The 23,598-nt window shown below is 36.3% G+C and overlaps 1 protein-coding gene across 5 annotated transcripts in view; it reads left to right on the top strand.

Annotated features, from left to right (window-relative positions):
• agbl1 (AGBL carboxypeptidase 1) overlaps nucleotides 1–23,598 on the top strand; it is a 209,881-nt gene that overhangs the window by 163,303 nt on the left and 22,980 nt on the right. For all 5 annotated transcript variants that reach the window (XM_079603533.1, XM_079603535.1, XM_079603536.1 and 2 more), the window contains 3 exons: nucleotides 13,108–13,237; nucleotides 14,966–15,097; nucleotides 16,190–16,366. In XM_079603533.1, coding sequence (XP_079459659.1) covers nucleotides 13,108–13,237; nucleotides 14,966–15,097; nucleotides 16,190–16,366 — 439 coding nt within the window. The remainder of the gene's footprint in view (nucleotides 1–13,107; nucleotides 13,238–14,965; nucleotides 15,098–16,189; nucleotides 16,367–23,598) is intronic.

Here is a 23,598-nt window from a genome sequence, read left to right on the forward strand (position 1 = left end):
TACTATCAGAAAAGGATTGACTATTTCTGATTTGTCTAGAAATAGGAGCTTGAGATGAAATGAGGATTTGAAGCTTTGGCATGTTAAGGCATGAAACATACCACACACAATTACGTGAACGTGAATACTTCTCGATTTCATGTGTTGTTGTGTTCTGGAATGTCCCAGAATGTGTTTTATTACAAAACCGCAAGGGGCTTTTACAACATTAATGCGAACGCTCTTCTTCTGCAGTCAGTTTAATCATAACGGTCACATCGACAAATGACAGCTTCTGTTACACTGGAGCCGAGTAGTGAATCACGAGTACCGGTAGTCATTTTTTTCCTATAGTTATTATAAATTGGTCAAATGACTTTTAATTATTTTTTACTAATTTTGTTTTCAATATATTAATTTAACTGATTTCTTTTGATTGTCTAATTCTACATTCTTTGATTTATTTATCCACATTTACAGTTGATTACTTGATTGATTTGATCTATTTTTCTTCACAACATTTTCACAGTTTTATTTTTTATGGTTGATAGTAATTTGGGAAACTGATAAATAATTTCAAATAACAATTGAATTTTTACTTTTAAGCCTAAATACTGACAAACAGTTTGAAGAGAATCATGTAGAGCTGTAGCTACCTAATACATGGACTGCATATGTATCCCACAATCTTGTGCGTTCGATTCTGTGACATTTGAGCTCAAAATAAAGATGCTGTCTGAAAGTAGCGGTTGATGCTCAGTTTTTGTGTGAATGTATGCATTTAACCAATTTGTTTGTTTGTTTTTTTATGTCATTTCTAGCAAGACATTTCTATTGTTCTTATTAAATATTTGCTCAGCTATCACCAAATTTCTCTCAATTTTGTTGTAGATCATTAAACCATTACGCTGCCTCAGAAGTTTCGTGAGGTACCTTTGTGCCTGCAGTCACTGCCGTAAAGGGCAGCTGCCTAAGCTTGCGGACACAGCCCTAGTTTAATGCCACAGAGATTTGAAGGTAACTCTGGCGCCCCCTTGAGTACTGGAGTTTGTTACTGCCTCAAGAACATGTTAAGTATGTACTAGAAGACCATGTGCATTTGTGTCTGTATTTGCATATATGCGTACAGTATGTTCCTGATATAATATACTAGATATTAATATTTTGGGCAATAATGAAGCATTTAATTGTTTAGTTATTTAGCTCCTGACTTCTCTTTTGTGAAACCAAACAATGACCTGAACCCTGTGTTTGTGGGAGTTTTGAATGTGTAAGCACTTGATCCAACATCACCCCTGAATATGCATAACTCTGCACTATCCTGCATATTTTTGAAACGTATCGTTTCGCACCAGCAGTGGCTTAAAACCCAAGTTGTGAATCATTCAACATTTGATATTATTTCTTCTTCTGAGGTATGAAAAACATCTGATTACAAAAGCCACTGCACTGCAGCAATGGGAAATATTAGGAATTTGTAAGAATAAAAATGAATAAATTACAAGCAATAATATTGTTTTCAACAAAGATACTGTAATGAAATGCCTTTGAAGAGCGAGGCATAGTGTTAAACTTGCTTGTTTATTTAAATGAAGCTGAAACCTGTGTATTTTACATGGGGCTCATTTGAATTCCACGGTGTGACCGTTTGGCCGTAGACGGCGTTTGACATGATTATTCTAAGCCGAAGTGAACCTCCGCATTCTTAAAGATAAGAGCGTGTGTGTGGGTGGTCATGTGTGCTGGTGTGTGGGAATATTTTACAGTAGATGTTGTGAGGAGTGCTTCTCTTTTCAGTATTGAACACACATACATACATTAAGTGAGCAAGAGAGATTTCTAGCTGTCTGTAGTGCACTTTGTAATGCCTTTAGGAAGGTGAGAAGAGATTTGGAAGTGCCTCCATGACTTAACATTCTATGATAACAAAAATAAATTCACATTTTGTGTGTGTGTGTGTGTGTGTGTTTATGTGTACACCAAATATGCATGGGAAATGGCAAACTATTGCTTTTGGATATTGTCAAATTATTGATCACAATCAAAAGTTGCATATCCCATGACTTCCTTCCTATATTTAAAAGTGACTTTATGAATAAACAAGCCCAAATTCGCCTACAGTATAAAAGGTGAACATAGTAACACTGCCTCACAGCCTTGTTTTCATTCACGTCAAATAAAATATGGTGTCATGTTTCCAGAGTGCATACTCCAATTCCTGATTATTTGAACTCAAAAGCGGTTTTCTGCTGCCATCGTTGTATTTTTCTTCTATGCATTATGAATATAATTGAATATTTTATCATACTCTGGCATCTTGCACAATATATGAAATTATAATACCGAGCATGTGTAATGAAGATTTCAGTCCTCATTACAAAGGGAATATGAAACGACCGCTTGATTTGACTTTTTTCCCTAACTTCATCATGAATATTTGAATTCACAAGCCAGCGAGTCGATCGAGCTTCAACGACTTTGTATTTGCTTCATTTTCTATAATTGCCACGCCAAACAAAAGGGGGATATTAAACAAGCTCCTATGACTCCGTCTCCCCCGGGAGAATTTGTGTGCCCTGCAGGCATTAATAAGCAAAACATGAATATTCAAGACAAGGCCGCTTCAGATCTCCCTTATGCAATCTGCACTGGTGATAATGCCGCGCTGCCCAGTCGTGCACAACAAAAAGGCGTTTTTATTCCTAGCCAGAAATCATGATTATGAATGGAGAAATACCACCAGTACTATTCACACGCACGTTACTTGCAACTTGCAATTAAACACCATTCTTTAAGATTAACACTGGGAGGGAAAGCATAGGATACTTTAGAGATACTATTGCCGTCTAGGGGAAAAGCAGGAGCATGTGGCGCCCAATGCGGGGACCTCCCAGCGGTGACAAATCGCTGGTAATCGGTTGCCGTGTATGTAAGCTGCAGCTAAGGAGAGCATTACGCTCATTTCACATTTCTGAAAGTGGTGCCATCTCCCTTTTATGTTGATGGATATTAACAGGGTTTGGCAGTGCAGAAGCTTGAGGAACGTGTAGGCAAGGCGTTCAGACCTGAATGACGCTTTTTTTACCGGTATAGGAGCAGGGGGCGTCTGGAAGTGGCAAGTGGCTGGTTTGTGTTGGCCTGTCACTGATGCTGATTACCTTGCGCTTTAGAAGTGCCACACACAAGCTAATATGAAGCGTTCTGGAAGAGTACGTAGGAAGCATGAAGGTCATGTTTGACAGCTGAATTATACGCTACTACAGTAGGATCCATGCTACCTACGTGGTCCATTTATGCTGAAATGCAGATTGAATTCAGCGTGGATGGATATTTTAGGCTGGTCAAATCAATATACCCGTTTCGGTTGATGAAACTTGTCAGGAGTTCTCAACTGGTGGGTTGAAAACCGAAAAACAAGGATAAATGCAATTAAAGGGATAGTTCGCCCGAAAAAAAATGAAAATTCTGTCATTTATTCTCCCTCAAGTCGTTTCAAACCTGTATGACTTTTCCCCCCTGCAGAACGCAAAAGGTATTTTAAGAATGTTGGGGTACAAACAACATTTGACCCCAATTGGCTTTCATTGTCCCTGGACAAAACATTTTTCAAGATATTGCATTTACATTTACGTTTACTCATTTAGCAGACACTTTTATACAAAGCGACTTACAGAGCGCAATATATGCGATCAAACTAAAAATATAACAACATCTTTCAAAATATGTCTTTTGTGTTCCATGACGTGAGGTTGAGTAAATGACGATTTTCATTTTTGGGGTCAACTATCCCTTTAAAAAATGCAAATATATTTTCATGTATATTTTGCATAGCATAATAATTAGGCTCTTACATTTTTAAGTGGAAGGAGAAAGTGCTTCCTTTCTCATTAGCTAATGATGCCAAAAGTTGTGCATTCAATGGTATTTTGGTGCAAATTAATCAGAAATTAGGCAGATGTCAACATGGACAGATTGCTTAACATGAAATTAACGGACAATATTGCATATTATTAGTAACCAAAGTGACCATTTATTTGCTTATTGTTAAGCCTTAAGCATTGCAGTTCATAGTAATATTAATGGATGTAAATGTTTGATTTTAAAGCCAATTATTGTTACTTTTGTACAATAAACCATTTTGGTACTGTGTTGTGGGGCCACTTGATGTTCAATGTAAAATCTGCTTGGAAAAAGCCATTTTAAATTCATCGGTTATGAAGGTTGTTGAACTCAGTGCTTGAGGAATTGCTTGATTGGTTATATTAACAGCAAAGCCGTTTTTAACCAAATAGAGTCTCTGTTGTAGCTGTCATTTATGCTTGTGTCCTACATCTGCTCCCCTGTCTCATTCCCTAGGATTTGTCCTGTGGGACACGTCAGTCACGTAGCCGCACTGGAACAATAGTTTTGCCGGAGTTTTGAATGAGGATGAGAGACTAAAGAGGCATACAGTATGTTGTATTGGAAATTATATTTAACTCAGAAGCAAAAAAAAAACAGACAGTCACTGCTAACAAGAAGAAAAGCATCTAATTTCCGTTGCTCAAGGTTAACGGAAAGTAAAGATATGTGTCGTGACTGTTTAAGGAAGTAAATGTGTCTGGCTGTTGGAGGAAGTCTGAGGAATTTGTAGAGCCAAGGTAATTCGGCACAGATATGTCAATACAAAAAGAACAGATATTTGATGCATTTTCTGGAAGTAAACCAAAAATGGTCAAGTCATTCAGTGTCATAAAGGACTTAGTCAAGTGCTATAGTTCTTGTTTAGTGTGCAAGGGGATGCAGGTTCAAATCCATATTTATTTTATGTATATACATTATAATATTTTAAGAGTACAATTAAAATAGTATTTCTTTATTATTTAGATGTATATTATTTACATTATTTGTAATTCAATAATTTTTGACCTGAGCAAAATTGCAACTAAACATTTATGCATGAATGCAGCTTTGACATTTTTAATAATACCTTCTTTTGTGTCCAATGGGTTTTTAGGGAAATAATAAGGTAAATGACAATGTTTGTTTTAAAACAAAAGATCTGCAGATGGTGCGACCAGTTTTGGGGGTAACGTATTACTAATAATGTGAGTTACGTTATCAGATTACTTTTTTAAAATTACTAAACTAAATATCTGATTTTTTTATTTTTTTTTAAAATAAATCAGGTTACTTTGTTTTCCCATTTAATGACTGACACCCCTCCTGTCCCCATTAGGCATTGTGTGCGCTGTGTAATCATGATGGTTATTGTCGTTTTAGACTAAATGTTTGCATGCATTTACTCATTTCACTCTAACAAAAACAGATTCAATATTCCTCAAAATGAATAAAACAGTAAAATGCACACTCTTTTAGTTTTTTTTTTTTATTGCTAAGGTTGGCTAAGAGTGTTGCACTTTCTTCTCCTGCATCCCGAATATGCATTTCATTCAGACTGAGGCTTATTCATTTCACTTTTGGTGTGAAAGGGCCTGTACATCTGCCAAAATGTTTTTGTTATTTAAAAAGAACAAAAAAAAAAAAGAGCAAGCCCAGCCCAGGTGAGAAAAAGTAACTTAACGCATTACTTTCCATAAAAAGTAACACAATTAGTTACTTTTTATGGAGTAACGAAATATTGTAACGCATTACTTTTAAAAGTAACTTTTATCAACACCGGGTGCAACATCCTTTCTTTTCTTTTTTTCCAAAAATCAAGTTAAAAATCTTAGAGGGCATGATGCTTCTGTCAAACTTCAATACGTTATGTAAACTTTCTTTTTGAAGACAATTGTTTGCAGATTTCATAGGCTTTACTTGCTTTATTAAAGCACACAAATCCTCTGCGACCTTGAGCGGCGAGATCCATTTTTTGTTCATTTCTTTCATAATGTGTTGTGATGAGAACTCAAGGTTTAGCTAATGCCTTCCTCCTCTCTCTGATGTCTCTGTTTTGTTGCTTATGAAATGGTGTCCCATTTTCTTTCTCACTGATATTCTGTGGCTGGCAGAGTCAATCAGTAGCACTCCACACTATTCACCGGGGTGACAGATTGATTGTTCCCTATTCTTGAAATAATGCAAAGCATCACTCTGGAAATCAGTCATTAATTGTTTTTTTCTGTCTCTACACAGTCATTAAGTAGTGATATGTGAGAATTGTAACACTTCTATTTTTAAAGTTAGACCAATTCCCAGATGGACAGACAGCAACGCTACATCTTTATTTATTCATTACTGTGCAAAAGTCTTCAGCACGTTAGTATTTTCACTCCAAAAAAATGGTTTAAGCCCAGTTGTTTATATCTCTTGCTGTAGTGTCAGTAGGAAATATCAGTTTACATTTCCAAACAGTCTGAGAACAGCCGGTATGCTCCACACGGAGATCTGATCTCATCAAGTCCGTTTGGGATTACATGAAGAAACAGAAAACACTGAGACAGACTAAATCCAGAAGAACTGTGTCAACATTTCCAAGTTGCTTGTAGCAAAGCTAAAGTACTGTAAAAGGTTTTAGGCACAATCTCCCTGGATTATTATGTTTGGATTATTGTACAGTATATAATGTTTGGACATGTAAACTGATATTTTCTACTGACACAATACAGAAAAATATATAAATAACTGGCTTGAAACTTTTTAAAGACTTTTGCACAGTACTGTGTATATATATATATATATATATATATATATATATATATATATATATATATATATATATAATCATCATCATCTGTGTCCCGTTATATATAAGAAGTCACGGTTCGGTAGCTACATACCTCGGTTTTGGGGTCACGGTTCGATACAATTACATATAGAACTACAAGAAAACATGGTCACTCTTTAGTTTAGGGTCCGATTCTCACTATCAACTAACTATTAACTATAACTTTTACCTCAATAAATATAATATTATTAATAGTTAGTAAGGTAGTTAAGTTTAGGTATGGGGTATAATAATGGGATGTAGAATCAGGACATGCAGAATAAGGCATTAGTATGTGCTTTATAAGTCCTAATAAACAGCAAATGTTCTAGTAATATGCTAGGATATGCACAATACTAGGATACTTTTTATTTATTTTGAATAGACAATAGTGCAAATTACAGTTTGTTCCAACTAGCCCCCTATTTACTGTACAGCCTCCTTTAGTGTATTAAGCAGTAAACAGAATGCACTCTTGTATAGGTCTTTTTTATTTGGTCACAATCAGCTACAAAACTGAAAAGCATCTTGTGTTATAAAAGTCCAAAATAAATAGAAAAGTGAAAAATAGAACTTGCATTAGCAGTATTACAATTTGCTCCACTTAAACTATAAATATATGCGTGCGTGTGTGTTGCTATACATTTATTTTCTTAATTTGCCATCACCCCCAATTTGATTCTGTCTTTTATAGTCTGGAACGTGGATTTCTAAAATGACAAGTTTAAGAAAAGGGCTTGGCAAAATAATATTAATTAGGTTGTTAGGTAACCCAGAGTGCCATTTATTAACACCTAACCAAATTAATATTCATGACTAGAACCATCACCATGTTCTGACGTCACAAGCAGCTCGCCAGACACTGTTAGGAACATTAGTTCTGATAAACAAATGCCAAAAGTTGCTTTTCAACAAGCACTAAATGGAAAACTCTGCCTCAAGATAGCACCTATCATTTAATAATTCATCATTCCTGTAGTTTAATTGTTGAATGGAACGTCATTATGAACATGATAATCCCTGCAGCCTCTCTTCAAAGTTATATTTTACCATAACAGTCACGTCTCACTATATTCACTATAAATGCACTTCACGCTTACTTGCCCCTCTTCCTCCACCGATTAGAATGTGCAGCTCTAAAGGTAGAGCATAATTACTGCATTGTGCAGTTTAAAGGTGTACATAATTATGGCCTGTGTGCACAAAGTCAAAATTTTGACATGATTTTAAATTAATACACTTTGATGCATATATTGATTAATTCATTCACAATGGGGCTGTTTAGATGTATAAAAAACATTCAGAGAATGAGTATAAATGCTTTATATAAATAGTTTACATTTTTATTTTTTGTCTGAAAATGCATTGTACTTATGTGTTGTTTAATAGTGGTAGCGATTTAGTTCAAATTTGTTCACTAATTCTGAAAATATTGTTTTCATTGACTAAAGATTTCCTTAGATCTGTTCACTGATTCCTTTTGTAACTTGACTATTTTTTACTATATTCCCCAAAGATTCATTCTGATTTGTTCACTGATTTCTTTTGTAACTTGACTCCTTTAATTTCAATCAAAATTCATTCATCTCACGGATTCATTTTGTAATGACTCTTTTGATTCCATTCCCCAAAGATTCATGCAGATGTGTTCATTGTGACTCTTTTGATTCCATTCACCTAAGATTCATTCAGATTAAATTTCATTCAGAATTATTCACTAAAGATTTGTTTGTAATTTGAATGTTTACTGATTCATTCTGTGAATCTTTATGTAGGTTACAATACCTGGTGACCACTGAGCAACATCTTTCCGTCTGTTAAGGAAGAAAAAAAACATGTTAAAAGACTTCGGTAAACAAGTCAGTTCTCTGAAAAGATCCCAAAACATTGATTTGTTTAAAAACAATAAAGCTCCACTATTGTTGAGAATCATTGGACTTGATGCGAACAGGTTTTTATACGCAGACTGAAGAGGAAACTTGTCAAAACTGGCCTTCAGGTTTCTCTTCATGAATCAAACAATAGCCAACAGCACTATCTATTATTGATGACTGAAATACAAATAACACTTCACTTTCAGCTTGAAGGTGAACCAACAAAATACCCGTTCCCTTAAGTACTGATGAGTCAGAGGAGACGTGTGGGAGAAAGACTTTACATCATCAGATCTGGGCTCACAGAGTCGGCTAGTTTTTCTCTGACCTCAACCTCTATCATCCATGCCATCAGCACAGTACAAACAAAAGTGAAAATGAATTTTCACTTTCCAATTTCCGTTAATGGCAGTTCTTCGTGTCCCACCAAACAGTGCACACTCTAAATACCGACTTGTCCTCCTCGTTTTTGTTGCACCATGCAGTTGTGTGTGTGTGTGTGTGTGTGTGTGTGTGTGTGTATATATATATATATGTATATATATATATATATATATATATATATATATTGACTAGATTGTAAATTCTGACAAATATTAGCTAAATTATCTAGTAAAAGGCTCTATTGTATTATGGTACTATCAACCAATCAGCCATGATGACCTTAGTAATTGGCTCAAAACAATCCGTAGTATCCTTTTTTTTCTGGAAACGGTCAGTTCACAACACTGCCATCTTTGATATCTTTTCCTTTTACTTCTCGCTCGACTAAACGTCACTGATTGTGCCCATCTCCAGCTGATGGAGATTTGAGTAGAAAACGGGGATATAACCTCATTAGCCGAGGCGACGAAAAGCTATCGAGACTGATCCAACTGATCTTTCTGTAACCATGAGAGTAAATTGAACTGTCCTGCTTCAGTAAGTTGATCAGGAAGTGACTGTGTGTGCGCAGTATAATAGTGTGTGTGAGTTCAAAGGGCGTCTTTCACTTTACGGTCACCCAAAGACGATGTCAGTATTATAACAGTCTGATAATGGAGTTGTGTGCGTGCGTGCGTGTTTATTTATTTATTAACTAACACACACACATATACATATATAGAAAACACATTAACGTATATTATATTTAAAAACAGCACTTTGGGTGGGAAGTGCTGCACAACAACAATCATACAATTTAAGTAACTCCAGGATTGCTTATCGATTTCTGAGATTATTGTTGCATCAGGTGGCACAAGGAATCGTTTTTGTGTCCTTTCCTAATGGTTACCAAATCAATCATAAGCAAATTATACAAGATCTATATCGCACTGCATAATGCTTAGCAGTTAGACCCATACAATAGATCAGTATTGGACGGATATGACTGGAAGAGCGAGATGAGGCTTTGATAATTCCCCCCCTTCTCTTATTTATCTGTGTTGTAGCTAAACTGAGCGTGAACTGTAACTCATCTCTGGATGAAGTGATGTGTCTGGTCAACAGAGCACTACAGCTACCGCACTTCCTCTCTGAGGTGATACTTGCGTTGATTCCTCTCATTGTCAGCCACTTCATATCCTTATAAATAGTTAATGTGAACAAATGTATGAGATGCCGTTTCTCTCCAAAAACTCCCACTGTTCTGTCATTTCTTATCTCAGTGAGCATCAAATGCTTTTCTATTTTTCAGCGGGTGATTATAAAGGGGGAGTGACTTGCGTTAATGGCTTCATTATAACTTTTTGGATCATAAACTGTATAAACGATGATTGTATTATAATCCGTATACACTTGAACAACAGTATTGTTAATTAAAGTCTTAACTAGCTCTTGCCCGCTGTGACATAAATGTTTCTAGAGCAGTTAGCATTTGCATGCTGAAGCGTAATGTGTTTGCTTTTGTCAATGAGTCAGGAAGCATTTGATTGGATGTTTTTGATGTTGGCGGAAGCAAATGGCCCGTGGGTATTTAGTTTGTGAGGTCGAGTTGAGTCAAGAGTTTTTGAAGTGGGCGAAGACCAAATGATAATGGGGCATTCAGTTTTTAAAGTGGGTGGAATAAAATGTCCACTGGGTGTTTTGTTTTCATGTGGGTGGAGTCAAATTACCATTTAAGTATTTTGTTTTTGAGTTGGAGTCAAATGCTTTATACTACATGGGTTAGTTACTATTTGATAAGCACATTGGGAACCAAGATTGCCTAAAGTTTTTAGGTGGGTGGAGTCAAATGATCATTAGGCAATTGGTTTTTGAGATGGGTGGAGTCAAATTACATTAGGTGCTTTGTTTTTAGTCAACTGCCGATATACTACATGGGTTAATTAGTATTTGATGAAGCACTTGTTCGTTTATGAACTCGTATATGAATTAATGTACTTAACTCCTTCCTCACCAGCATTTTTTGTTAAAGTTTGATCATTTTCACTAAAATGTCATGGTCCTCAACATATTTTGTTGCATGAATATCTGAACATGCAATGTATTAAAAGAAAGAACTGACCGTCTGAAACTGTTTTATTCTATCTTCATGCATTCTTTTTATCAACACTTGAATATGGGTAAGTTTCATAAAATAAAATAAAGCATTTTCAGCAAAAAGCTGAGAAAATTGCATTTTTGTCAAAGATTACATCTACAGTAGATCAGACTCAGAATGATGATGAAAACAGAAGGAGTAGATCGAGTCCATCAACACCCCCAAAGCTTGTCCTGGGTCGACATTTCATTCTGTTTAATGTTCCATGATTCTGTTTCATGCCGTTTCATTTTGATTGATCAGGGGTCAAATGGTTATTAGACATTCTGTTTTTGAGGTGGATGGAGTCAAATGCCCAATAAGTGTTCTATTTCAAGATGTCATTGAATGTTGTGTTTTTGAGGTTAATTTTAGTAAAATGGCCATTAAACATTCAGTTCATGTGTTAATTGGTATTGGATGATGTCATTTTTTATTTCTCTTAAATAATAAACATTGGAACTATTGTGTTTGAATTATATTTGGCCTTTGAGAGCAGGGTTGCTTTGGGCTACTGCAGAATGTGTCATGCACTGCAGTGCACTAGGTGAAATATTGAGAAGTAGACATTTTAAAAGCAGGATGTGTTAGAGGAGCTGTCAGTTTTCGGAGAACCATAAAAGGGGACAAAATACTGTTCCACCTCTCAGTTGTCATCAGACGCAAGAGCAGAGAAGTGTTCATAAATTATTCCTGTCAAGAACAAAATGGTGCCCTGAAAAAAAGGGAGGGAAAAACATGAAGTCATTGATGTCGTTCATTGCAAAAGCCTCAGTTTGGTTCATCAAATATTTATGATCTAAATATCAGGCAATTGATACATAATGACACAATGAGTTGGAAATCCGAGTCAGAAATCACCTAGTGTAAACGTGGCTTGAACAGACAGACGGGTAATGTTGATCTAACTCTCAAGTCATCTCAGCTGACATCCAGTGTTTATTTTTTTATTTTTTTGTTTTTTCTACGTAGGTTCACTTTAAACTATAGACCGCTGTTGGGAGGAACAATTTTCTTGCCGTTTCCACTTTGCTGCCCCCTGGGGTACATTGGAAACTGGCCTGAACAACCGTGTTTTGTCGCCTACAAAATACAGTAATTTCCTTGTCTCCAGACCCCTCGAATATGCCATTTTTGTTTACCATGAAAGTCTCTGGAGATTCTGGCTTTTTGCTCAAACTTATTCAGCAGCGAGCCACAGCTTTTCAGAGGTTTGTATTTATAGTTCTGCGGTTCTGTTTTTCCTTTCATTTCTAATACATCTAACAGCATCTTAGTTTAATCGCTGATATCCTTAGAAAAAGTCTGTTTGAACAAACTGTTCAGAGGCAACAAAAAAGACTGCAGCTTCCATATTTTGTTTTTGCGCAACCATTATCAATGTCTGTGAAAACAACCACAGAATTTGATGAAAAGCCAGATTTTTTTTGATGCAAAATATTTATTTTCAGGTGCCGATTGTGTTTTACTAAAATATCACAGGCTTCAGCTCATTCCAGATCAAGAAGGATGCAGAGAAATCATCACACGGGGCACCTGTGATCAGAGAGCAACAGTCTCGCTCAGCCATTTCAAACGCGGCCTATCAATTTGTTAATGTTTGAACATTGTGTCTTATAATTGGCTTTCAGGAACTGAATGTGGGGGAGTCTATAGTTGGCAAGCTGCCTCCAAATGCCAGTAGGATTTTGTCTGGAGATAAAGCTCAGCTGCTGCTCGCACTCTAATCAACAGACTGGTTGTGTGGTGCGCTAGATAGCTCTGTTCACCGGCGACCTTTCAGTAACCTGTAAAGGAAGACACTGATATGGGAACGTCACAATTGCACTGGTTTTAATATTCACACAGGTACACAGACAAGCACAGAGAGAGTCAGATTGGTTATCTTGTCTTAAAACAGACAGGTACGCTGAATCAGATATTGGGTTGCAAATTCAGATGGTTTTTGATGTTACTTTGATCCCTGGAAAAGCATTAAAGTGCTCATGAAATCCAAATTGGACTCTTAGTTAGTTTAAAGTTGGCTTTCTGTTCTTTGTAATCTCTCTTCTTTTCATTTATTTCAGTAATCGCTGTTCTCTCACCGCTGAGGATCTCAACAGACAGTGGCTGAAGCCGGACCCTAATTTAAGCCCCACAATTTACCACACCAAAGGCTTCCTCTATTACCTCAACAGCATAGGCAGGACTCCGCTGGTAAGTTTCCATTAAATCTCACTGCACTGTAACTGACCTATTGAGTCCTAAAGTTCCATGAGGGGCCTGCCGGAAATTGCTCCATGATCTTGAAGCTTTCCACTTCTAAATGCAGGTCAAGGGCGACCAAATCCATAAATGTGTGTTGGGTACGACTGATTTGGATATTAGACCATACAGACTGAAGAATAGATATATTACCATTGCTCCTCACTTACAAAGATTTAGTTTTAAATTTAGTCACTAAATTATTAATTTGCCTCAGCCAAACTGATAAATTGAAACTAGGGCTGTCAAATTATTTAATAATTCAATGACAAGACGACGAACAGGGGTATATTTCTATAATTCTCAAACTGCATAAATTATATAGTGATTTTGAATTAAATTAGTTGCTATATTTCGGAAATACTATTTCGGGTGAATAGAATTCAAATTGGGACTCATGGAGTAATCAGCATTGTGTGCAAATCAGTTGTATAAATGATAAATGTCACTTGTTTCTTTCCAGAATGAATGTTTGAAATGAATCATTTGATTTAAGGATTCCATGATTCACTCATAAAGAGTAACTTGTTTTGTTCCTGAAGGAATCTGCATTTTGAGTGAATCAGTTGAGTAAATTATGTAATATGATGCACTCAAAGCTGTTGAATGTCTTTCTAATAAAGAGTCGCCGCTGCCACCTACTGCCATAACTGTCTATATTGCAGAAAGAGTCACAGAGTCTTACAGTAGATGACCTCTAGTTCATGTCTCCTAACAAAATTAAGAGCTTTTTATTTTTAGTCAGATCTATTCATAGTCTTGTTCCTTTGAGGGTCTTCTGATGCTGTTAAAGCACTAAAGAATAGCATCTATCTTTACCTCCGTCCCTTTCCACCCCCTGTCCTTTTTCAAAAGAAGCTTCTCAGGAAATGGAGTAATGGACCCATTGCCTTATCTATGCAAGTCAGGGGGGGAAAACAAAGCAACAGAAGTAGGTTCGCCAACACTTTTGAGAGAATACACTATTAAAGATGGTCAAGGTTACATTCCAGTACAACCCAAACTAATGCTTGCCAAATTTTTTTTTATAAAATAACAGTATGGAACTGATGGAATGTTAAAATATTTATCTTAAAATAAATTATGCAATTAAGTGAATAAAAATGATTCAGAAACTACTATTGGCAGGCCTGTAATTGAGTGGTACTGATCTGTTGCAAAGAACTTTGACACAATTAGCCAGATTTACATATCAATTATGCCACAATTCATAATTGATCACAGTAATAATTATGCAGTGTACATGGTCAAAGAAACGTTGTCATTTTCCCAAAACCTACAATGGAAAAAAAAGTGACTTGTGCAGTTAATGAATGAGGATGGAGCTCTTGTTGAGCCTTTACAAAAAGCTGACATGCATCGCTATGCACTGTCAACCAATTAGCGGTAACAAGAGACCAAATTTGAATTAGTCTAAACTCAATGCATTGTCTAGCGTTTTATTCCCCTCATCATACACACGTGTGACTTGTCACAAGATTAATTATGTTTCGCTCGGCCTAAAGTTAACGCTGTGTTGCTGTTGTGTCAGGAAAGCTAAAAAAGACGTTTTGTTTCCACCTGATGTTTGACCTCCTTGTCCTCGGCTGTTATTCACGCACACAGACGCACAAATACTACACAATCTTGCCATTTCGCTCTATGTCTTTTGAAAAACTGCTGTGTTATCACATCCCACAGGTGTTTTGCGATTACCACGGTCACTCCAGGAAGAAGAATGTGTTTCTGTACGGCTGCAGTATGAAGGAAACCCTGTGGCAGTCTGGATCTCCCATTAACACGGCCTCCCTGAAAGAAGACCCGGGATACAGGGTACACTTACTGCCTATAACAAAGACATTCATACATGAGATCATCTTTAATATCTCAAATGTTTCTCCTGAATGATAATAAGATAAAAAGGAATAAAGTGGTGATTTTTATTTTTTTTGACCATTGCTTGGTTTTTGTTGTCGCTTGGTTCTGCCCGTAGAAAAATCTCATTGGCCAAGTGGATATTAAACATAATATTCATAATATGTTCTGATTGGCTGTGCGTCACATCGCTCAGCAGATTTTCAAACAGACCCAAGTCTAAATAATGTCTCAAACTTTCATCAAACATTTGATATTTGTAATGTGATCTTGATAATTTCTCATCAAATTCTCTAAACAGTCTCTAATGTTCACCAAGCCTGAATTTATTTGATCATGTGTACAGTAGATGAGTAATATTGTGAAATATTTATATAAAAATGTATTTAAAATAATTTATTAATGTGATGACAAAGCAGCCATTACTCTAGTCTTCAGGGTCACATGATCCTTTAGAAATCATCTTATTATGCTGATTTATTTTAGAAACATTTCTTATTATTACTAATGATGAAAATAGTGGTGCTGCTTTATTTTTGTGGAATCTTTTGTTTTTCATGTTTTGTGACATTATAAATGTCTTTGCTGTCTCTTGTGATCAATTAAATACATTTTTGGTGAATACAAATATATTAAAGTTTACAAAAAAAACTTTTGAACAATAGTGTATGTTATCCACATTAATTTCACAACTCTATCGTACTGTACGTTCATTCTCATTTGTTTTTATTTGTATTACTCCTATTTTAGGAGAGACATTGAAACACAGTTGATTTGTCAATGTTACAAAACTGAGTGTGATTTCAATAACAGTTTAGTGCCCAAGGAAGCTTCTCCCCAACATACAGGCTGTGACGAATTGAGTTAAAGGACAGGCATGTAAATGTGTATGTAAATCTGCTGGCTGCTGTCTGATGTCTGCCATATATGCAAAATAGTCTTTTAAACTAAATATACACAAAACTAGAACTGAAAACAGTGGAATACAAATGCAAATACAATGAAATGCATGATATTTTTTCAAACCGTATGCATTGTTTGTATCGACAGACCATCGCAAAAACTCTGGACAGAATAGCACCTGCGTTCTCCTTCAACAACTGCAACTATCTGGTGGAGAAGTCTCGGGCATCCACAGCGCGAGTGGTCGTTTGGAGGGAGATTGGTGTTCTCCGAAGCTACACCATGGAAAGCACTTACAACGGCTGCAATCAGGGCGTCTACAAGGTTAGCCATTTTAGATGAAAGGGTCAGTCGAATGCACAGTTTAGTGAATGAACTGTTTTACTTTCCTGTACTTTGTAGTTTTTCGATAAACGCCAGTGGGTTCACGAAACGGTTGTGCCACTTTTGCGTGTAGAATTTTAGTGCAAAGATCGCCATATCATTCACTAATGATGATCAAGTGGTGGAGAAGAGTATTATAGGCTTCCACATATTCACACAATGTAACTTTTTAAAGGGATAGTTGTCCAACTTGAACTTGAAGTTCTGTCATCAAGTTGTTCTAAATCTGTATGAGTTTCTATGTTCTGATGAACACAAAAGAAGATATTGTTGGTAACCAAATAGTTTCTGGTCACTATTGACTTCCATAGTATTTAATTTTCGTACTATGGAGGTCAATGGGAAACAGCAACTGTTTGGTTACACACATTCTTCAAAATGTCTTCTTTTGCTTTCAACAAAAAAGAAACTCATACAGAACAACTTGAGGGTGAGTAAATGACATAATTTTCATTTTTGGGTGAACTATCCCTTTCATATGGTTGAAACATACCACACTCCATTTTTAATCAGATTAGCTGCAAGCGCTTAGCTTAAATATGACCTTCTTTTTATCCCTTGGCATTCTCCATCTGGCTTTCCCACAGCCATCCTCTTCTCTAATGATGCTGTCTGAGGGACCATCCCTCGTTTCCCAGGTATTCATTATCTACTCATCCTCGCCCCATCTACAAGTTTAATAATCATTCATTAACCTGCTTATTTAGCCACATGCGGTTTTCAGATCGTAGCCTAGATACCTGCGTATCAGCTTCCCTGAGAATTAACTTCCAGAAGTTTTTTTTTTTTACTTTTATGCAGAGTTTTTGCCTGGTTTGGTATCAGGTACAATATAAGGCTGCATTTACACTGCAGGTCTTGATGCCCAATTCCGATTTGCTGACTATATCCGATTTTTTTTGACGACCCGCTTACATCATCTTTTAAAAGTGACCCGTATCCGATATTTGCATTTACACTTTACACTGCCGAAACAACCCAATGTAGATGTTCTGACCCGGAAAATTAAGTAAAACAGCGCGATATGTCAAGTAATAAAAATAACATTCTGATTAATTTCGGGTGGGTTGCGGGTGGATATGATGAATCAATTTTAACGAAAATATTAACTATATTCCCTAAAATATGATCATGTTCCATTCCAGTTTAAGTTTCAAGGGAGTAAAGCCTGTTTATGCCATTAAGAAAATGAAATTCTGTCAAATAAATTTTGTTTTAAAGAAATGTTCATTTAAAAGCAGCGCTTATTCATCAGTGTATTATACCAGAGATGCGCGTATCAACCGTCGCCGAGTCCGGTGATGATCATCAATTTATCCTCACGCGTTACAACACATAAGATAGTATATACTGTAGTAATTTGACCAACGGATGCGGATACTTAAATCAGAGAAAATTATTGGTGCGGGTGAGATGCGGGTGGATGATTTGTTTTTGGCTGCGGATTCGGGTGACGTTGGAGCTCATCCGTACATCTCTAATTATCCAGTGTTTTACTTTCCGCACTATTTTCAAAGGTCAGCAAAACATTGGTCTCGTAAGATGGAGAAAAACTCCACTGTGTTGAGCCTTCGTCCTCCATCCCGCCATTGATAAGTCGATCACAGTTATCTGAGTTGACGTCCCCTTTTTAATGATGTACGACTCGCATTTATTGGGGTATATCCGATTTGTCTGCTGACATGGCACATGCAAATGTACGTATCCGATTCATATCCGATTTATTTCCACATATGAGTGAGGCCTGAAACCGTTCTGAGAAAATCGGAATCCATGTGCTTTTTTCCTGCTTACACGTTCGCCGGTCATATCCGATCTGTGCCACTTGAACCATGTAGTGTAAATGGGGCCTAAGAAGCAGATGGAACAAATATGCATTGTGATTGTATTACTAATTTGATATTTGTTAATGCAAAATGATCTTGACAAATTGTACAATTGTATAGGAAGTAGGGATGTCCCGATCAGGTTTTCAAGGAGTCATTTGATTTTGAGTATCTACCGATACCGAGTCCCGATCCGATACTTCTATAATACATAAAACAAGAATAAAGAAGAGTGAAAAAACAGATCCAGGATGTTCCTTATTTTTTTATTTAATTCACCTTATTTTAACATTCAACAACTCTGTTAACAAACAGAGCTCTTCTGTGAGGTAGCTTGAACAATCAAGTAATAAATAACATAAATAACACTTTTGGTGATGTCAACAAAGTGATGTCATGCGTTGCTGTTTCTGTGTGGAGTCAAAAGGGTCTAACTCTGTGCCACCGCATAACTATAGTGTTAAAAAATAATGAGAATATATATACATATCCGAATCCTGATCGAGTCTGACACCACGTGATCGGGCCCGATTTCCGATCACGTGATCGGATCTGGACATCCCTAATAGGAAGTAGCTAGAAAATATATAGAAAATAACTACCTGGGGACATTACCCAAGATGGCCACTGAGTGAACTGGCTTGCCTTAAAAGGTCTTGGTTTGGTACTTCAATGCTAAGCAAACAGTCTGTACAGGCCAAACTTGGTAATATTAGTGATACTGGCAGATGAGATTTAGTCAAAGTAGAGTGATTCTAACGCAGTGACATTTGTGAACGTTCCGGGAGGTCTGGCAGCCCTTTAATAAAGGACAGGGTGCCGAATTACTCTTGACCATGGGCTGCACCTTTAAAGGTTCTGCAAGTAAGAAAAATGTTTTCAGAAAGTGCTAATGGTTGAGGAAAAATGTCTGATAGGAGAATGTCAGCTCTTGAGGGAGACATTTTATTAGGTTTTTCTCTTATTCCCAGTCAAGATGGGACTTGTAGCTCAAATAAAACAGACAAGGTCTGTGCTAGCTAGCAGGTGGACAGGTGAGAACAGTCCTATTCTTTCTCAGTAAGACAGGATTGACTAACAAGACCTCAGAGTTATCCATCCATAATTGTTTACCATCCAATTTTTGTTATTTTGCTCAATAACAGTTTTTTTTTTCTTGTGTGTCAAGTGTTAGATCTTCTCTGGCAGTCTGCCCAAAAAATTTCGGAGTCTTCTCCTGACTGTTGATGTTTAGTTTGTACCGTTCAATGAAGCTGCCAGCCAAGCACCAGTCAGGGGTCTGTTTCTCAGACTAGAGACTCTGATGTACTCCTTGTCTTGTTGTGCATCTGGAACGTCCATGTCTCTCACTGTGCTGGTTAGATCCACTTTGCTTTCTTCTTTCAAAACAGTAGTGTGTGGAACAGCCTTGGTCTCTCAAAAGAATAACAAACTGTTTCTAGAAAAATATGTGTATGCACTCAATACTTCCACAACTAAAAAATACACTGTATTGATAAATATATAATATTTAATACTGTAATATTTATAATAATAAATAAATACACACACTATATATATATATATATATATAGAGAGAGAGAGAGAGAGAGAGAGAGAGAGAGAGAGAGAGAGTTAAAATTTAATATAAATAAATGTCTCATTCTATAAACAGATTAAATAATAATAATAAACACAATTAACAATACATTTTTAATGCAATACATTTATTATTTTATAATTGATATTGTATATATTTTTTATGCATAAATGTATATTTTATTCAATTTATAACTAGAAGTCATTTAAAGTCAGTTATTGTGTTTCCGAACCTATCCGAATGTCCATTGTCAGAGTAATCCGCATCCCTGTTGGTGTTTGAGAAGAGCGTATCGGACAATATGCAGGACACATGAGCTTCTAAATGTGTATAGATTTGGACTAATGGATCAGAAAATCAGACATTTCATTACGAGCGGGGCACACAAGCGCAGCTGGCAGGCCAGATGTTTTGGTACATGTACTTTTAGCAATGGGCGGCAGCCCGAGAGTCTCTTGATTAAAAAGTCTGTACTAATATTCACTGCCGATGTCAGGAACCTGGCAGACCATTAGACTGTGGAGCCAATTCAAGTGGGCCCTCTCCGGGTCTTTTAATGTGAGTTAGACGAGAGTGGGAACGTAAAAAAAAGAGTGAGAGAAAAGAGTGGGGAGTGGATAGAAACTCCCTCTGTTCACAGCTAATTCATGCCAATTAGCAGCTCAGACGAGCTCTGGGATTCGGGAATGGAGCGAAGCTTAATTACGTTCTCAGTCAGTAAATCAGAGCCCGGGTCATTCGGAGTAACGCTGTCTCTGAAATGTCATCACTTCCTAGCCGAATCCCTGATCAGATAGACAGCTACACCTGTACCATAAAAGAAACATCTCGCTAAATCTGAGCTTTGGGCGGCAAGCTTTTTTTTTTTGCTCTGGACTGAAATGGAAGTGAAACTTATCCATTTTCCCAGATTGCCAATGACACCGGTAGGACCTTTCCTGACGGTCTCCCACTCAAAGCAGAGGTGTCTTTTGCCAAACGAAGGATAATCTTCAAAAGGAATCTCATTTGCATCACAAAGACGGCACCTTTAATCACCTTAGCTTTGCAATTTCAGACTGCCGAATGAAAATCCCCACTTCCTTTCCTTTGCACTTCTTTCTCTTCTAAACTTAATCAGCTATTGTCGTTTTTTTTAGGAAACACGTGGATTAAGATAAACGAGAGGCGTGATGAAATTGGTACAAAGTTCGTTTAATTAAGTATGCCGAGTGCTACATTCTGATTAGGTTCAATTTAGTCGCAGCTAGGATAAACACTTTTGTCTCCAAACGAAACTGTGAAGCAAAGTTTGAATTTTAGCTTAGTGAGTCCTACAGGGAGTTTGCAGCAGCCGTGGAATATTTTTTAGTGGGTAATTTATCTCCTCAACTTAAAATTGACTTGTAATAGGCTGTAAATACTGTCTGATTCAATGTCAGATGTTTAGATGGTAGTATAGTTTGTTTGAAGGTTGGAGAAACTTTGAAAACAGAGCTTCAGCGCAGACATTGCTTTTCATTTGATGAAATATATATATATATATATATATATATATATATATATATATATATATATATATATATATATATATATATATATATATATATATATATATGCATTTTGTTAGGAAATATTTTAGTAGCTTGTTTTGATGAGCCTTCATACATTTTTCAGAATTTATTCAGTTAAGCATATAAACTAAGTAATGCTAAACAAATCTAAACATTTTCTTTCATAATTCACACTTTTATGTCTATATGTGAACGATTCATCAGTTAACATTAGTCAAAATAAATAAAAAAGTTCCATCATTGAATCAACTTTCCTTCATGGCTGACATCATCAAGACCAAGATTTTGGCCTAATCCCTCCAATCACCCGGCTCTATTCTGACATGTATTTTTTTTTACTTGTCCAATCAATTCAAATCGTATCCCATACTGCAAAAATATGTGACATTATAGAAGGGAAATGTCTTGTGAGTTCAGTTTCATGTTCACTTTGGGATAAATGTGTCATACCAGGTGAATTGTGGATCAACTGCGACAGGCCGGAGACATGAATCAGATTGACTGTTTGGATGGGCTGCTCTATGGCTGCCACTGAGAGGCATTTCCTAGACGATGACTGATCTGATAATTGTATTTCAGGACAGTAAGTGGAGTTATGACCCATACGATTTCCAGAAATTTAATTGGATCTCTTAAAAAAAGAAAGAAATAATGATGGCTACAGCCATTTTGAGGAACATATGCTCGAGACAGTAATTTGATGTTTGCAAATTGATTAAAGCAACTCTCATAATATGTGATTAATATCAAAGGACGGCTTTTAATTATGGCCACGGCAATATTTTGCAAGGCGCAGCAAACTGAGGACACTGACTGTGCTGAGTGTGCAGGTCTGACAATCAGCTGAGAACTTCCATTAAATTATACGCCAAAGATGAGTCTATGGAAAAGTTGAATGTGTGGTTGCACCATGCAAGGGCTTTTTCAGGTTTAGTTTTTGTTGGTTGCTTGTCAAATCATTATATATATGTATATACTGTATATATATATATAAATTCAATTATCGTTTTGTAAATGAAACAATTCCTTCTTTTTAAGTGTTCTTCAGATGTTGTGATATTGAAATTCTCATGCGTTTCGATGTTCGTCTGGACTTCCTCTCTCTTGGATGTGTGATACGCGCTTAGATGTTCTGGATGCCTCAAGCGTGTCTCCATCTCAATGTTCTCCAAGGTGAAGGGAAAGCTAGCACTTCAAACGATGAACACCACAGACCTCTCTAAATCATTTCTGCAGGTCAGGCTTTTAGAATCGGATCTCTGTTTCCATTCACTATTCATCAGTAGCTGATGTTAAATGATGGTGTCATGCAGGAATGTGAGAGGAAATGTCAGTTGCCTGGTCTACTGGAAGAGAGCATGGATTTTAAATGAGGATTCATTTCACACTGATGCACACCACGTGAACACACACACACACGCCTGGTTCATTATCTTTGTGGGGACTCCATAGGCCTAATGATTTTTATACTGTACAAACTGTATATTCTCTCCCCTTACATTAACCCTATCCCTAAACCTCCCCATCACAGAAAACTTTCTGCATTTGTATTCTTATTTTACACTTATTCTGTGTGATTTATAAGCTTGTTTCCTAATGGGGACCTCAATTTAGGTCCCCACTGTGACACGAGTCCCCATGAGTCAGTGTGGATTCAAGTTTAAGTCCCCATCGGGATAGAAAAACAAGCACACACACACACACACACACACACACACACACACACACACACACACACACACACACAATTAGATAGACATGTCCAAGTAGGTTAAAGAAAGCTGTCCATAAAAATAAGTCCATAGTGTAGGGTCTATATTGAAAATGTGCAATTCATAATCTTCAAATAAACAACATTTTAGGATTTTTTAATATTTAAAACATGTTATGACATATGATGAAGGTTATAGCATAAATGGTATAGAAAATTAGTAAATAAATAATAAATCAATCTATTATTATTATTAATGATAATAAATTATTTATTGTTATTATTTAAATTATACAAAAAATTACTTCAAAAATAATAAAATATAAAAAATGTATTACAGAATTAAAATGATATTGACATTGATATACTTGACTGTGAAAAATAGTATAATGTTTTTAAAAGTCAATAATATGTACAACGAGATGCAATGGCTCTTCCTTAGTGTCTCTGATTATTAGCATTTCAATAACGGCTTTCTAATTTGGCTTTTTTTTAAGTGAGTT

Source organism: Phoxinus phoxinus (assembly GCF_949152265.1).
Source record: "Phoxinus phoxinus genome assembly, chromosome: 25".
Lineage (NCBI taxonomy): Eukaryota > Metazoa > Chordata > Actinopteri > Cypriniformes > Leuciscidae > Phoxinus > Phoxinus phoxinus.